Genomic DNA, 17,930 nt, shown 5'->3' on the forward strand with positions numbered 1-17,930 from the left:
AATATGGTTATATATTGATAGAGTAAACTTTTTTTACGTATTGTATGAATATCACCTTTTTTATTCCCAGTTATTTTTACTATTTCTATGTATATAATCTTTAAACGGTTAGTATAAACTGATGTTTTTATATAACATAGTACCTTGATAAACATGTTATACAAAAAAGCCGTGTTAGCGATATTAGTTATTTAAATTTGCAAATGTACCAATACATAAGAAACACCTAAGTATCTCTTGAAGTTGTGCACCGCACTTTAAAGTGTAAGCGCAGTTTTTATTCTAAAGTATCACAATTGTTAAATATACAAGTATTCTTAAGTATCGTTCAGTTTACTTGAGCATATTACACAAATCTTTGGTAGTATTTATATTTCTTCTGATATAATTAAATGTCATAACGAATAAAAAAAGTGACCTTGCTCTTAATACAGTTACTTTTCGTCCTTAGCAATTGTAATTATGGCTAGAATGCTTTATTAAGATGCATTCAAAGGTATAATAGTGGTTACGCAAGGCATATTAATGGAAGTTAAGATAACTCATATCCGGCCACCATCTTAAAAATTTACGAAGACAGCTGAGAAAAAAGATGCAAAACTAATGGAGATGTAAAATTGTTCTTGAACTGAGAAATCAATCGGGTAAGGATGCAGATGTGATGCGGTAAGCAAGAACGGCGCTCCTGACTTAGAGGAGTAAAGGTATGCCACGACATCCGATTGTATTCCTCAGCAACAAATTTAAGAGCAGCTTGAAACAATAAACAATAAAAATACAGAACTGTAACAAGAAATATTCTTAAAAAGTACAACCAGCATAATTAGAGGAGGTATCCATACAAGAGCTGCGGGTACTAGCCTCATGGTATATACGTAAAGTAGGAGAGGCCGGCTCCACTAGAAGTGAGTGATGCGCCACCATGTCGAGCTTTACAAGAACTAAGGAGCGCAGACTTAGTAAGAAAGGAGAGGGACGCGTGCAGGTAACTTTTGCAGGATGAAGCTGGTTTGAAAGTGAGTATGGCGGACTTTAAAAAAGTAAATGGGAAGACAGTAGACACCTGCATAGAAGGCGTCGGTGTAGTGGCTAAATAACAGGTGGTTAGAGGATCCATGCGAAGTTTATATGTTTCTAAAGGTATCAGGGCGTGGGGAAAGGCAATACAAGTAGACTTTGACAGCAAGTCCTCTTAAAAGGCAAGTGAAGAAAAGATGAGTTATAAGGAGGGATGGCAGCTACCTACAGCAAAAGTTGCTAAGTGATCGTTCTGTGAGCCACGTATCCCTTCAAAGGTGGTCGAGGCTATAAATTAAAACACACTCAGATATAGGAAACGTCCGCTCAGGAAAGCAGCAATTACGAGGAAGGGGGAGTAAAAATTGCATTTGTTTATCAATACTTAGCGATAATACACTCAAAGAAAGAATCGCCGGACGCTCATACCAAGGGACCCCTAGAAAAATAAATGGGGTACTGAGGGCTATAAAAAGATAAAATGGTGTAAACTAACTTGAACAAACTTTGCACTCTTCAAAAAACTCTGTGTTTATAAGCTCCAGAGGTTTTTCCCCACAAAAATGTTTCCATTCTTAAAAAGATAGATAAAGTAAAGGAGAATAACGACAAAGTAGAAAGGTGAGACCTTCCAGCTCAACAGACGTAAAGCTATCAACTTTTACCACGACAATTCTCCAAGGCATGGCAGTCTCAGCAATTATAGTTCGAGCGGAGTTCATTATAATGGAAACTGCGACGCCTTCTTTCTTAGACGTGGAGTTGGAGGCAGATAGCAAATAGCTGCGGGGCCTTAAAAGCTCTCCCGTGGCGTCCGCCCAGACACAGAGTAACCAATCGTCAGAAAGAGTATAAGAGCAGTGCAACAGACCAATCTCTCCTTCGAAAGAGCGCAACAAAGCGCCTTAAAAGAAGTAATCATAAATAATTTGCCAAAGGGATGGAAGTAGTTGAAAATAAAGAGAAAACCTGTCGAACAAACAACTGAGTCAGGTTGAGAGGTAGATAGTACAAATGCAGGACCGTAAAGCTCCACGCTGGATTGCTTTCAGAAAAACTTAAAGAAAAAATTGTGACAGACTCAAACCATCTTACCGGAAATAAATCAACTGGGCTTTTTGGCAAAGGGATTTTTGAATGAACTAACACCCGCATTTTGGAAAAAACGCTAAAAGCTATGGATTTTGCACAGTCTACAAGGGACACCGGTGATGCCAGAGCCCCTTTGCCCAATCCTGGCTCAAGAAGATTAGCAACCGAAAGGACCTCCAACGCGCTAGAAAATCAGAATGAAGGACCAGTGATGGTTCACAGTGATCCACCTGCAATGTCAGACGTGGTCCGAGAAATTTAGGGAGGCAAGAGCGAAGTGCTGCCATACAAAAACTGAAGTCGAACTGCGAACATTCGCTTTCGAGGGGATCGACAAGGTATATAACATAGTGGGGAAGAAGAGCTGCAACGCGTGCAGACTCGGCATTAGGCTTTCCGGATATTTTAGAAGAAAGCATTTTTCCTAATAAAAAGGCATCTTAGAGCTGCCTGGCACAATCGTAGAAGAAAGAGCACCAATGCAAACGCAGGCTGTGTAATATCGTTCAAGCTCTTCTTTTCCAGCAAAATTTGAAAGGGAGAAGGCCTTGCTGTACTGAACACGAGGCTGTGGAGGTTGCGCGTCGTGGCCAGCAAGGTAGACGCCATCTCTTAATAAAGGACTCTCCAAAGGCACGTGCGTACCAAGCCTTAAAGTCTACCAGTGCACCATTACCAACGCGTATTTTAAAAATTAATAACGTTAAGCACCTCGTAAACACTAGAGAGCTCTTTTAGAAACAGGCGTAAGCGTGAGGCGATAAGAGGAGTGGCGGGTGCAAGCGCCACATATTCCACCGCTTTTCCTGCAGAAAATGGCTCCAGAGACAACCTGAACAAGACACACGTGCTTTCCTTATCGGGCGTAGCAGCGTAATGCAAAGAATCCTTACTTTTCCCAAAGGGCCAAGGCAAAAGGGGAGACGGATATCCAGTCATCTTCGTACCCTACCACGACGGAGGGCACCGAAAGCGGTTGCACAAGCGTTTCCTGCACTTTCTCTTCGCTTTCTTCGCCGTTCTTAGTGAAAGAGGGTGAGTCGCTGAGCTTGTCGACAAAACACGTGTCCGTCTCGGGCGCTGGTCCATAAATTTTTAAGCTTTAGGCTCTAACGCCAAACAATAGGACACACAATTTGAGAGGGCAGCCAGTTCGCGAATGGTCAAGGGGCCTCGAGGTCTAAGGAAGACGCTGTTTTCCTCAAAGAGTTTCTAAAATACCCGTAAATAACAATTTTCACCTTAATCAAATTCTGAAAACCTTCAGTTGTTTTAAAGAATCACTTATAACCGTTGAAACACACGGCACGGATAAAAAGGGTTCTGCTGAAAGTAATAGAATTTCGTGAATAACAAAAACTTGTTAGTAAAAGTTTTACCATCTATCCATGGTGAGTCACTTGGTAACTCAAGAGGAGTGCCAAGCTTATCGCCGGTTTCTAAAAACAATTAACCATTGGTATGCTTACACGTGCAAGAAAAATAAGAATAGGCGACCTTTAAAAGCCGTCAGATGGCTTAATAGCTGAAAGGTGAAACGGTGTTGCGCTTTCCAATAAGCCCTGCTGGCATTTTCGCTAACAAATAGAAGCTCAAAATCGTTCTCTAGAACTCCCCAGTCAGCAAGACTTTCTAAGGCGGTGTCTGAAAAATACTGCAAAGCCGTGCTAGCAAGGCACGCCTGGCAGTTTTTGGTGTTGCAGCTGCTGGAACAACAATTGCTGCTTTTTATAACGTTCAGTGTGTCGCTGCTTTTGCTGGAGGCCATAAAAAAGGGACAAGTTCACATACGAGCACAGAAAGGTGCTAGCAGAAAACCTGCTCGAGCAGAAAGAGGTCTCCTCAGAACACGTTTTCTTTTGTAGAGAAAGGTAGGCAGCAGTGGGCAAGAAGGAAAGCAAGGCATAAGCAATAAAGCTATCGACGGTGGAGATTTTTTGGGTCGAAGTTTCAGAGGTGGTAGCGGCTCTTTCCCCTCTTTGAAAAAGTGGCGCGATTGATACGCAAGGAAAAAAAACGCGTCTAGATGGTGCAGGCAATGAGGCGCCTTTATCCAAAGGAAACGGGAAGCCCATAGTTTTCTTAAGTCTCACTGGGCTGCCTCATTATGAGCATACCGAGTAGCAGGACGATATAAACAAGACACACCATGCAATCCGCCTGCAGGTGTCTTGTTTAACGTCAACAATTGAGCAAATCTTCCACGCATTGCATCTATACTTGCGCTTGCGTGCTTGGCATTTGGTCTGCAAGTAGCATTAGACAGTCGGTCCTGCCGGAAAAAAAAGGCAGAACCGACCTGCCTCATATGGCGGTCATATCTCCTTCTCTCCTTAAGAGATTCCTTTCTGCGCACTTCTACACCGAGTTCGGTGAAGCAGTCCAACTTTAATGGAACTGGAGCGTAAGCCACGGGAATAATAGTCTTCTACGAACATGCCGTTTCCACGTGTTATTTAAGCCTCAAAGGTGCCTTAGTTTACTTTATCATGAAGTAGCACGTGTCTTGTTTTTTTTTCATGAAGCCCCAAAATGATGTTGTTGGACAGCTTGTGGCGTTTAAGCGGATCATCAAAGGCAGCCTTCTTGGTTAATTTCCTTGAAGCTGAGAATATTTAATATTAACCGAGAAAATGAAATTCATACAAAAAACTTGCCTTGTGGAGAATTAGCGGTGTCACCGAAATCTTCGCAAACGGCGGCAGCATGACCGAGCTCCGAGGGTTTTCTTTTCCGAGAGGACGGGGGCTGCACAGCAAAGAAGACTTATTGCTATTAAGTAAGGGTATTAAATTCACGCACATCGTCAAAAAAGCTGAAGTCCTCAAGAGTGATGTCACAAATGTCGTTCTCACGCACGATCTCAGCTTTCTTATGGAGCATTCTCAAAGGAGCCACGTGGTGGGGAGCCGGCTTTCCATCTGGAGTGCCCGTCGTCACATTACAAGGAGACTTTGTAATAAAAAAAAGAAAAGTTAATCTTTCTAATAGCTGTTAATTAAATTAATACTTCTGAGCTAAAGCTGCTAGTCTCTTTAGAATTCGACTTGGAATTTTCTGTTATTTTAATTAATAAAAAAATTGTGAAGTGGAAGGAAAAGAAAAAACCACAAAGTTTGAGATTCTGAAAAACAAGCCTTCTCAGAGTAATTAAGGATGATATATTAGGTTTAGTACAGTAAAAGCTGTAATAAAAAAATAAATGGAGCTGTACTTTTGGGGGGCCGTGAATTCCTTTTGGATGAAGCGGATCCAGACTTGTGAGAAGGCCGCTTCAGCTAAAGAGTGTGCAGTGCTTGGTTGTGTAGGAGCATAACTCATATGAAAAGTTAGCGCAGTCGGATAGCGCATACGGATGCCGCTTTTCTCAATTAAGACCCACACCATTCCCTTTTGCAGGAAATATATTTTTAATAAATTTTCCCAAAAAATTATAATCAACCGGCAAGTCGCAGGAATTTAAAGGAGCTCTGGACTTTGTTTTTAAAGCTTCTAGTGGAAACCGTTTCAGCCAGAGTTCAAGCAAATCATCTTGTGCTTTAACGGAAGGAACCGCCCTAAGAAGACGAGCAGGAAATCCAAAAGGCGCAAGGTAAACTAAATTTTTTTTTTAAAAAGGTTTAAAAAAAATAATAAAAATATTTATAAAAAAAAGCACCTAAAGGTCTCACAGAATCTGTTTTCTCTTGCTCAGCTGGTAAAACTTTGGTAATATCTTTTTTCGAGGGAACACGCAATTTTTTAAAATCGACAATTGCATGAACGCAAAGGCAACCATAATAAATAAAGTATGAAAAAGTTAAAGATGGAAGAGGATGCTCCTTTTCAGAGTTTTTATAGTCTGGCGAAGTATAGACATAAAAAGCCCCCAACTTAACATACGAATTTTTACACAGCAATCTAAAAGAAAATTAGAAAAATATCTCAAGATAAAATTGAGGAAGTAAAATGTTAACCTTTCAAAAACATTTTCCACTGCAGCTATTAAAAGATCTAAGTACTCGTTATCTTCACTGCCGTCAAACTGTCCACTACTAGAATCTAAACAAACTAGATAAAGAAACTTTTTATGCTATAGACCTTTGAACAACCTATTATAAAATCGCTTTCATCTAGGGGTACTACTTCTTTAGAAAAGCTAAAAACATATAATTCTTTCGTCCTGCTATGCTTTAATATTTCTTCTAAATCTTTCAAGTAAAAATCCCCTGCTTCACCAGAAAACCGCCAAGTACAAGGGACATTCTTGTTGATCAAGGCTTCATAGACTTGTAAAGCAGGATCATTTAAGGAGTTATAAATATGCCTTGAAGTTATGCAATAAGATTCAGTTAATGGCTTGAAGACGTATTTTCTCCATACAAGACTATCCAGTTGGCCTAAGACAAAAACGTTAGTTTCCGAATCATCTCCAGCGGTAAACATATACGCAGAGGCCAAATAGCAGAAAAAGCTCTGCTGTTATCTTAGTAGTATAACTCTGGTAAATGCTTTATACTAACTGCAAACAAGTAAGTGGTTCACTCTAAAATAACAAGAAAAAGGGGGTTATTTGTCGGCAAGTAGTAAGCCTCAATGAACACAACTCACACAGCTTCTTCAAGCATGACTGTAAGGAACCTGCCCAACCTAAATAATTTTTGGTTTTGCTAAAACTTTTTTCCTTAAGTGGGCTAAGCTTGCAAACCTAATTGCACTTTTTCCAGGTATTTAATAACAGTAAGAGTAGAACCGTCTGTGGGTTACTAAAACGGGCTAGTATTAAACTTGTAATGGCCGTGGTGTTTGGCTATGGGGAACATATCGTGTTTAAATGTCGCCCTAAAAGGTGGACCTGCTCAGGAAATCAGATTTAAGGCGCCGAGTCTTTCCACATACAATCTTATATTATTATCTGATTTTCATAATAACTTTTATCTCATTAAGTCACCGTAGTAGAACAAAAATTACTTTTACAGAAGTAGCTGGGCGCGAATTAGAGCAAACGTGGATAGTAATTATTAGCTTTTCCACGACGCCAAAAGTGGACGCCCACTTTTAGGGTTTAAGAAATTCGGATAGCGAACTCGTAACCTTTAATATTTACTACGAGTTAGTGCCTCTGCCCAAAGTTAAACGGCTTAGTTTTAAAAAAGAGCGACTACTTAAATTTTACTGCAGTTTTTGACTAATGAACCTTAAAAAAAATGGAAATAAGGGTTTCTAGAGTTATTAACAGCAAATATATCCTAAAGCTTACGTGTCAAATTCTACTGGGCTGGTTTTCTTTGCCTTCTATGAGGGTTTAATCGTTTACTTATGCTTTCAACGGAATAAATAGTTATAAAACTCTAATAAATTTGTAATTATTGGGTATATGCTTCTACAGATCATTAAGTAGAACTGCTCCATACTAATCGCGAGTAAAAAAAAATAGACCTAACACGGAAGAGCTTTTTATTATTAATAGATTAAAAAAATAATTTCGCAGAGTGCTTAATACTATTAAATTATTGGGCGGGTAGGTCACATTTCCAACTCCAGCGTGCAAAGAGGTTAGTTAACAATTTTTTTTTAAGCGTTAACATTAAACGTAATTATCCACATAATAAAGTTTGAGCAAAATCTGCTTTAACCCTCCTGTGATCTGACTTGATAGAAATGTAAGAATATCAAGGCGTACATTTAATTATAATTGTACTTAGCGCATAGCCTCTACCTAAATCCGAGTACGTTGTTAAGTTACTCGGAAGAGCAATTTTTTTCTCTTCGTTTATAGCGGCTAGTTAGTAAGGCGTTATAGCGACAAGGGCTAAAAGTAAAAAAGAAAACGTGCATAAAGCGGCAGTCATTGTGTCAATGGCGGTGTAAATGCGAACCTGTCCGGCCGTGAAAGCGCTTAAAATTGAAGAATTCTTTGTCATCATATAGCACCGTTCGATACTGTCATGCATACCGCAACTTTTTTCGCATCTTGCTTTTTTCGCACACTAGTGGGTAAAGTAGTTATGTTACTATATTAAGTAATTAGTTTTGTTACAGGACAGTTTGCTGTTGTTGGCTCCAAAAAATTCGCTTGAGGGTTTCAAGACAGTTATGCCCGAAACGAAAAAAGGGTTTCTTATTTAAAATGCATTGCTCTTTACCAGGTTTATGTTGACGCCTTTAGGTCGACACCAGCTAGTGTGCTTTGCTACAGGAGCCGATGTAATAAGTTTGAACTTTTTAACGACGCATTTACTATTTTGTTGTCGGCATATAATAAGCTGCGCATGTTGTGATTCACATGGCCGCAATGTCGTGTTTATAGAGTTGAACGTTGGCGAGGAGTAGAGGGACGTCTGCTAAAATCCTTTGACAAGTGGAGTTGTAATAGCGAAATGCCTTTGCGAATGTGAAAGCTTACCCGAAACCTCCAGCTTTGTACAAATAGGATTCGGTCTATAAAAAAAGTGAATTTATTAACGCCTCAATTGTCTTCACTCTTTGCCCAAAAAATAAACTAAAAGGCGTCGCGGAACTCCTGTTGCCAGTACCATCTTAGTGTGATGGCATCTAAATTTAGTATTTAATTCTAACTAGCATAAATACCGTTAAGTCCGTTGGCAAGAGCAATAGATTGTTTTGTCTTACTTGAAGCAAGAAAGCTTTTATTTAGGCTGTGGGCTAGGTCACGAACGAGTTTGTTAATATACACAGTACATACAACCACCTGTTGTTGAGCAACGAGAGTTTTCATTTAGGAGCAAGGCAGAACGTTAACAAGAGATGCGTAGCCGCCTGTTGCTGATTTCCCATATATATTTAACTTGGGGTCACCCTAAGACGGCCTTGCCATTAAACGTAATACCCAACAGTGTTACCTTTTAGTAAGCTCAACTAGCTAACGTTGCAATTTTTCTTTCTTGAACAGGTGAGCAGTTTTAACAACTAGTATATGACCGTGGTTATTGCTTAAAAAGAGATCTGCCTATATGAGTTAACCGCAGCGACACGTCGCTCACATAAAAAAGGAGTTAAGGTAAGAGAGGAGAATCTGACGAAACCCTGTTGTTAGTGGTTTAAGAGAAATGTGTAACGCCCATATGTGTGGTAAAACTGTAATCATACTTTTTCTTGCTGTTTAAAAAGATAACGCCTGTCGTTTTCTAAATAGTGAGGGTGTGAGTCGTCACTTGGCTTACGAAAAATATATCGCATCGTTAACTGTCCTTGCTGGCATTTATACTGGCATTCGGGTGAGAACGCGAGTGTTTAACAACTATAGTTGTGAGGGGAAATTTGCCAACAGATGCAAAGAAGCTGGTGGGCAAGTTTCTAGTCGTTAGAGCGTCATAATTCTCGCCATTTTCCTTCACAACGGTAGAGTACTGAGGTTCAGCGTAGGTTGACAAGGTAGCGTTTATGTTCCACTACCTTAATATTTGCTTTAGCGTTGCATTAGCGCTACCATCGAGTTCGGGGGCTCCCACCTCGGTAAGGCTACGCCGTTAAGTGTATTTTGCTTGTGTTAGCAAGTTCAAAAGGCTTGCCAGCATCACTAAAGGACAAGATTGGCCCAAAAAGTGTGTTATTGGTAATATAAAACGGCATTATGGCAACAGAAAGAGAGGTGGTCGATAAAAGTTTTTACTTTTTTTCGCAGCTCGTAAAGGACGCAATAGTAAAAAGCCTATCGTTATTAAAACTTTTCGACGGGGGTGCTGCGGTCGTCGCCTATCATTGATACGCAATTGTGCCGGTATAATAGATTTCATGCTAATTTGTTTTCATAACGCAGTGGTGCCATGGCCACAAAAAGCCGGAAGTCGCAGATAGCGTCTTTGCTTCTACAAGCAGTCAGAGTGCTTTTTTATAAAATGTGTTTGAATATGAATGGCTAATATATGATATACAGCACCCCAAATAATGAAGCATGAAATTTGGTCATTGATATCTTAACAAATTATAGAAAATTTAGAGGCGCTCCAAGTCACAAGGGCAATATAACGCTTTAAAACCTCTCATACGATGTGGCACTTTCTTCAAAGTCGCTATCGCTATAGCTTTACCTTGTTATATATGAAAGTAATTTTATTTAATTTTGCAGAAATAATCTATTTAACTTGACCTTTTTACGCTTTCTCGCCTAGATGCGAAGCCTGCACTTGAGGTCATATATCTTCTCCTAATGCTAATTCTGTATTCAACTTGACCAACATTTAGTCTGTAGCCATCTGTAATGTTTAAAAATATCGTTTTACAAGTCCCTGTATAGTTTAGTAGCTATATTACGATTCCTTACTATAATTATTGCTTTCTTTTGATGCACTCTCTATTAATCTTAATAAGCTTTTTAACAACTTTAATCTTAACCATACTAAAAAAACTGGTGAAGGCAATTGGGTCTTTGATGCCAAACGTTTGGTGATTCTTAAGTCTACACGACCCACGAAAGTTGTAACTTACCAGCTTAATTTTCTAATCAAAAAAGTAAACGTATCACTGTTAGTGCGAACTTTTAGAGACCAAAATCGTTTAGAGTTTCTTCTAAATACACAATTTTTTGTTAATGTTTATACATTAAAATGCTATTTTTGTGTATACTGTGAAGTTTCCCCCTTTGAAGTAGACTTAACGGATGCATACACAAAGATATACCACTTTTAATGTTGCCTAAGTAGTGGCTAACAGAAGTGTAAAAGTTATTGTTTTACGTTTGCTTTTAAGTTTTTATTCTTTAATTGCTGTTTTTCTATGCCAATTTAACTAAAAAGCTAACGATTTAAAAGATGAACCGAACAGCGTAAAGTTTTGTTAAACTCTGTAGATAATATTCAAAAGAGTGAAATCCGGCATTATTAAAATCTGACCCCTAAGAATTGCACCGACTAATTTTAAAATAAAATCAAAAAGTGAATTAAAAAATATTGTCAAACTAAATTGTTAGAGCAACAACCTCTGTTTGTTATTTAATACTTAGTAACGCAAAAGCTTTACATAAGATCCTAGGAAAAGGCACTATTTAAAATACATACGATTATTAAGAATTATTTCAAAGTGTTATAACACCGCCGAAATGTTTTGTATAAAAATTTTACGGAATTTCTAGAGTGAAATAAGAGGGTTAAACGGATTTCATAGTTGCATAATTTAGTATAAAATTTAAAAAAATTGTTTCAATAATTGTATAGCTAAATTGTTTTTGTCGAATGGCTAGTGTAGTTATCGTTAAAAATAACTCTCTTGTGGAGAAAAAAATGGATAAACATTTATTTTTAACAATAAAAATAATAAGGAAGAATAAAGACAGTAGCCAATCGACCAGTCAAAGGTTCCGTTGTTCTAAAGGGAGCCCCTCATACATCTATTTGGTGCAAGGACTAATTTAACAATACAACACTAGCGTTCTGATTTATATTTTTTTGTTTATTAGGTTAAAAAATTCTAAAGTTCAAAGTAAAGTATTCCAAGCAAAGCCTAATTAAGGTGCGAATCTAACATGACGGCTGCAGTCTACCCAAATTATACCCTGCATATACTGTTTAAATATTACATTATCTTTATAAACGAGCTAAATTAAGTTGCCTTGTGGGTTTCGACTCATCTCGACTCTGTTACAAAATTTTAATCAAACTTCGCTTATAGTCCTATACAGCAGAGAAGTTTTTCCTGCCGAATGTGTCGTTTTTCTTGAGATGAATCTGTTCATAGGCAGGACAATAACGGAGCCTTGTACGTACCTTACAGACGTCCTACGATAGCCAACGCAGGTAGAGAAGTTAAGTAGAAGTAACTGCTTCAGAAACAGAGACTTGACTCCTGCGATGAACATTCCCTATATGCCGACCTTACTTTTAGCATAATGGACATGTAAAACGAACGTTGAGGATAAAATCATTAGTGGGAAAAACGCATCAGAGATGGCAATGACTTGTGCTAAACTAAACTTTTTATATTTGAAAATATTGGCACCGTCCGAATAACTCAAGCCTTTACCCCAAAAGCACGCGACATAGCAACGCCAAGGACTTTTAATGAAATAATGAATAGGCACTACAAGTTAGATTAATTTAAGCTATTAATCAGGAATTCTTTTATCATTCCAAAAATTATACTTGGATTCCCTCCGTACTGCTAAAAGGTAGAAAAAGGGTTCGGTAGCAAGTCGTTCTTTAAAGTTGGAAGCATTATATTATTTATCATAAACAGCTGGGAAGTTTTAACCTAAAATCGTACAGCGATGGTGATTAAATAAATTTTAAGCAAACTAGATGCAGTACAAGGACAACGTCTTTCTGCCACATAATTCACCGGTGACTTAAAGTCAGTTTTACAGAAGACCAAATCTCTGCTTGTCTACAATAGAAATAGAGCTCATGGTCAGAGGCTAAATGGTTAAAGTTCTTATAAAAAGAGGTCGTAGGCTTAAATGACGCTGTCGTTCTTTGTAAATAACCAACCTGCAATTCGGGTTTGTAATAACAGCATCGTTAAAACAACACGTAACAGGCTGACATTCGTTATTTTCGGGGTGTTAATAATAGCTACCGTTAAACAAATAAATGCTACTATATAACTTTCAGATTGGTGATCAATCTTGTGTCCTGAGAAAGGAGCAATACTAGTATACATATTTCTCGTGAAGCTTAATTAAATTTAATTTCGCACATTTTTTAAAATATAAATGACCTAAACATTTTTTTGAAATTATGGTAACAACTTTGGAATATTCATCAGATGTTAATAATATTCTAAATTTGTGAAGAGGGAGGGGGGGATGTTAAATGCTTAAATTACAAAGACATCGCCAGCCTTTATGTAACCCGAGAGGCCTTATATTCTCAAGGGGGCTGACCTCCTCAACTTTCTCCATAATGGGAGAATTTAGATCAACCCTTTAACGTACAAAGCTCTGGGGCTTAAAATAGATTTGTTTTATTTTGCGAGGTCACTTCCTATGTTGAACTATACTATAAAGACCAATATTTGTTTTCTAAATTGGGTTCTATATGTTAAGAATTTAATCACCTTACAGCACGGATTTAAAATTAGAATTATTAAGGGTAACTATTAGGTACCTTCATAATCTATTTGCTACAATATGTATGGTATATATACATATATTTTTTTAATAGAATACGTAGGTGGTTTTCGTCCGTCTTTCCACCTTCTTCCCTTCTTTCTTTTTCAGTTTTTACCGCGTCTTTAGTGTTTTAGTTTTAGGTTGGCCTGGAGGACCAGCGATATTATAAGGGTTAGGGTTTAAGTCTAAGTCTAGAGGGGTGGAAAAAGACTAAAACGTCTAGAGGGCGTTATAGCTGAAGATATTAAATAGCTTAGTAATCCAGAGGACAACTAAGTAAACACTAAGTTTACTAGTTATACTAAATAGTATAAACGGATTTAGGAAACTTATTTAAACACTATGTATTGGTATTTAAAAAAAAAAACAGTAAAACAAATGTTTACTTACCTAGCTAACCAAAAATAAACTTGTTACATCCAGAATGAACACATTTTTGTCCAATAAAAAGATAGCGTAACAAATTCTCATCTTAAAGTTCACGGGTAACACTAATTTACCAATTTTTTATATTTTGTTTTTAGTGCCTAATCCGTTAAAACATGGTATCAAACTTACCATTGTTACAGGGACCGAGTAAGTCGTTTAGGGCTAATTTCCGTAGACCTACTCTTGAGAATTGAACCTAGGGGACATGTGGTAAATATAGTACCAGTAACCTCTAAGGGGTTAAGCAGTTTAAGTTATGGCTGATATAACGACTGTAGTCCAATTTTCTCGTTTTGCACCTTTCCCCTTGAGCACGTGTTTTTTTTTTTTTCATTACAAAGTCGTTTAGTTAAAGTAGTATAAAAATTTTCTCACAGATTAAGAGTTTGATTGCTCGTGTTCGTATTCTGCCAACCTCCCTCCCCCTCCAAGAAAAACCTGTTTTACCAGGGTGGAGATAATTTTGTAATGAAAATGAAAATTACTTAATAGGGTGAGGGGGTACGTTAGAACTAGTTACTTTAAGCAATGATTCCTGTCCCTTATGGTGGGTGTCCACTTTTTGGCCTGGTGGGAAATCTATAAGGTGCCGGTGCTATAGGGGTTCTTTTAAGTACTATAGAACGCCTTTTTTTTCACTGCTTAAGTTATAAAACCATCAAATAAACCATTCTTCATGTGCAGCGCAAAGAGTAAGGGAAAAATAGAATTTCTTTTGAACCTCCCTAAACGAAATGTCTGAGCTACATGTATACATCATCCGCTTACTTACTGAGGGTGTGATTGTTCAAATAAGATTAAGCAAATAATAAAGGTTATGGAGAGCGGCTAGAGAGGATAGTATGTAAAACAATTCTATCAAGAATGGCGTCAGTAATCTTTTAGAAATTATAGGAAAGGAGCTGCTGTTTCGTTATATATTCGTGGCGAAGTGAGCTGCCTTGTTTAGCTTGCCGATATTATGTGCCGATATTATCTGCCGTCATTCAATTAATAAGCGCGCTTGTCACAGCGTCATCGTTGATGTCATCAGTGTCACCGCCTTCCATCACGTCCAGAGATTCACGCTGCAGTAAGCTCATGCAACACCATTGATGGCGCTGAATAGAGCAAATTATCCAAAAATGGCCGTTATGCTAACAATTGTCTTATGCTGGTCGGTGTGGAGCCAATTGCATATAGTTAAAATAGAAAAAAATAAATTTTAAACTCTTAAATAAAAATAGAAGCTAAGCCCCAGTTGTAAACTAGCTTTTACAGTCCAACTTATAGATAATTTCCCGGAAATAATCAATTATTCTTTTTCAAGGGGATATGCTTGAAGGTTTAAAAAGTTTAATAGAAATTGTGAGCAAGCTCTAATCCCCTTGTTACCAGCTAATGGTTCACTTTTTTGGTAAAAAAATGATCACTTGAATCCAACCTTGATAGAAGCAAATGCTTTTAACAGACGCTCTTCTTTGAGAATTTGGCTAGCGTTATTAAGAAAATTTTTATAAATTTATTTACTCTTATAAGAAACTTAAATTCTAACATCCATTCTATCAGTTGCAAAGTTTTCAGTGCACTGAACCTTTTGGTGAAATTATAAAGATTTTTTTTATATTATTGTGTAGCTAATGCGCACTAATTATTTTAAATAGATTTTTAGATAATAACAAAATTACTTCCACTGGCCCTTTGACCTTTGGAAACCTCGCCTCCCTTAAGGAGGAGTAGGCGTTGCTCATTCAGTGACGGTGTCGCCCACATGGGTCTCTTACCTCGTGGTAAAGATGTCCCACTTTTATGTGTATTATTTATTCCTTTTACTTGCGTGTTATTCTTTTTTCTTTCATCATAAAAAACTTGTTTAACAGAATTTTATTATATAAACTAATACTTGGAAATTCTTGTATAATAAAAGAATTGATTTTTTTGAAGGCAATACTTTCAAAGTATTAACAACTATGTTAATCTAAAATATATTTTTTCATATTAATGTTAATAAGAAAATTTTTTGTGCTGTTCATATAAAATTTTTTATTCAGCGAATTTTCGAAAAATTTTATTCCTTATTAAGTCACTTAAGTTCACTTAATGAACTGTTGCACTTTTTCGATATTAATAATTTATAACAACTTTTAAATTAAAGTTTTATTACAGATTATAATCCGAAAAAACAGTATTTTTACTTACGTATACTTTTTTTATACTATTTACAGAGAAATAACAGTAAACGGTTTTTTTTATCTCATTTTGGGAGTCTTCCTGAAATTAGCAAGTTTGAAATATTTGTATGTTATTAAAATGTTAACATAATTTTTGTTAAAGCTAAAAAGTAATTAACAACTTATAATTTTTTTAGTATAAAATATTTTTATGGAAAAAAAAAGTTTTTAGTTTAAATATTTTCTATTTATAAGGCCATGAATATGATTTGAGTATTTTTATAAATAATTTTAGACCGTTTATAAAATTGGGTAATAGGGTCGAAAATATCAGATTGTTAGAAAACATTCTATTACTTATAATTTTTAACGGAACATTTTAAAGCCTACAGAATTTAAGTGTTTTTTAAGTTTTTATTATTTATATATTATTTACATTTTTATTATATTATTTATTAAAACTTAAAACTGGGAACCTGGAAAAAAATAAGATTAGCGAAATTGCTACAAATCATTTCAAAGGTCTTAATTTTTAAGGGAATTTTTTTTAAGTCTTAATAATAAGTAATTTGTATCGTCTTCATTGTGTTCAAGCAAAGCATTCTTTTTACTATAAAACTTAAGCGATAACAGAATCATTTACACTCAAGAAAAAGAGATTAGCCATTTGTCTAATTTACTGACTTGAAAATTTTTTATTTTTTATAAAATTTCAATTTTATTACTAATTTATTATTCGTAGAAATTTAAAAGGCAACCCGATTTCATTTCTGCCGAGTAACACTTTTGCAAACCTTTCAAATTTAAAATATGTGTGTTTCTTTTATTAAAATATTTTTATATAATTTATCAAAATACAAATTTTTAATTTGATAAAATAATTATTATTAAATTATTTTTAAAATTTTTAATATATAAATTTTTAAAAATATTTTAAATTTAACTCTAATATAAACTGCTATACAATAACAATTTATATGTATTCTTTTAAAAAATTTGTAAAGCTTCTAATCAATTTTAAGTCCAAAATTAATATTTATATAAGTAAATTATATAATTAAAGTTGTTATAACTATTTACATGCATTCTTGATAAATAATAGTTAAATAAAGATATTTATTATTATAAAACTTTTTTTTAAGGAGCCTTTCAAGAGCTCCCCTCGGCTTCAGCGAGGCCAACTGCTTTTCCCAGTTAATCTCGCTAACAGATTTGTTCGTCCTCTGTATAATTTTTATAAAGTTTTCTTTAATATTGTTTTTTAAAAAAGTAATTAAAATTTATTTATAAATGAAATCTAGAGGAACTTGTCTTTTTTTAGTATTCAAAGCATTCGACGACTTAAAAAATTTACAAATATCGTATGCCACCTGTCGAGCCTTTTTTGCTTATTAGTGCACTGCTTTGTGCATAGAAACCTCGCCAGAAACTCAATAAGTTCCTTATATTCAGGCATCTTCTAGGATCTTCACTCACTGACCCATTTGTTTCAATAGTAGTAATATTATTGTTATCATACAATATCATTATGATTAGAAATTTGAGATACATTCCTTTAACTTCTATTAATCCAAAACTTTCCCCTATAATTTCAATGTTAAAAGCTGTTAGCTTTTTTTTAATTTTTGCATTTTGTTGGTCGTATCAAAATATTAGAGAAGATAATTTAAGAAAACGGATTTCCTATTGCTCCCGCGTGGATCCTCAAACAAGATTTGACACTGATCCAGTAAAACACACTGACTTCACTCATAAGGAAAAGAAGAATTATACAGCTGTTCATTTTTTAAAAGTTTAAAAATATGCGCAGGGGGAGATGCATAAATAAAAAAGATATGTATTGTAATTATTGAACTTGTAAGAGCCTCCAAACGGGTTATGTACGGGTCGCTTACTTAATAAAGTTTTTTATTTTTTTTGTGCGGGAGGTACGCAGCTTTCATAGCGGGCTCAAAGAAAAAAACAAAGTTGTCCCCTTGAGCTAGAAGGTCCAGGTAAATTAAGGCAACCAAGAGGTTCCATCCCAAATTTTCATAATACCCCACGAAGCCAGTTAAGAAAGTATGGTTACGCTCCTCAGTTGCCTCATGTTGAATCCCTTTTAATCTCTATTTACTCCCACCTCACTTGCTTTTTTTCATGTTGACGGTTAAATCAAATTTCCCCTGAACTATGTCGTCGGAAAGCAGTGTAGTCTC

General features: G+C 36.1%; 1 protein-coding gene across 1 annotated transcript; it reads right to left on the minus strand.

The window, feature by feature from the left end:
* Positions 1-444: 444 nt before the first annotated feature.
* Positions 445-5,862, minus strand: LOC135146436 (uncharacterized). The gene is made up of 28 exons (XM_064078594.1): positions 5,768-5,862; positions 5,552-5,706; positions 5,324-5,499; positions 5,218-5,246; positions 5,120-5,166; positions 4,912-5,061; positions 4,767-4,857; positions 4,593-4,714; positions 4,409-4,537; positions 4,258-4,355; positions 3,928-4,206; positions 3,607-3,866; positions 3,489-3,548; positions 3,371-3,435; positions 3,243-3,321; positions 3,003-3,189; positions 2,821-2,941; positions 2,587-2,767; positions 2,340-2,533; positions 2,113-2,283; positions 1,987-2,062; positions 1,646-1,921; positions 1,514-1,591; positions 1,364-1,456; positions 1,243-1,305; positions 1,064-1,191; positions 816-1,005; positions 445-753 (listed from the first exon to the last, which is right to left on the minus strand). Exons 3-28 carry the CDS (start codon positions 5,494-5,496, stop codon positions 569-571), a joined length of 3,525 nt encoding a protein of 1,174 aa, XP_063934664.1. The 5' UTR covers positions 5,497-5,499; positions 5,552-5,706; positions 5,768-5,862; the 3' UTR covers positions 445-568.
* Between the last annotated feature and the right edge of the window lie 12,068 nt (positions 5,863-17,930).

This window comes from Zophobas morio, unplaced genomic scaffold, assembly GCF_036711695.1.
Source record: "Zophobas morio isolate AGI-343-1 ecotype UQ-CSIRO unplaced genomic scaffold, CSIRO_AGI_Zmor_V1 ptg000228l, whole genome shotgun sequence".
In the NCBI taxonomy this organism is placed as follows: domain Eukaryota; kingdom Metazoa; phylum Arthropoda; class Insecta; order Coleoptera; family Tenebrionidae; genus Zophobas; species Zophobas morio.

What these genes read in the sequence shown, in the direction of transcription:
- LOC135146436 (XM_064078594.1), bottom strand. Translation starts at nt 5,496, where the DNA reads ATGGTGTGGGTCTTAATTGAGAAAAGCGGCATCCGTATGCGCTATCCG. An exon ending in CACCGCTAATTCTCCACAAG is followed by an intron (nt 4,715 to 4,766) that starts GCAAGTTTTTTG and finishes AAATATTCTCAG; the next exon opens with CTTCAAGGAAATTAACCAAG. An exon ending in GCCCAGTTGATTTATTTCCG is followed by an intron (nt 2,063 to 2,112) that starts GTAAGATGGTTT and finishes TTTTTCTGAAAG; the next exon opens with CAATCCAGCGTGGAGCTTTA.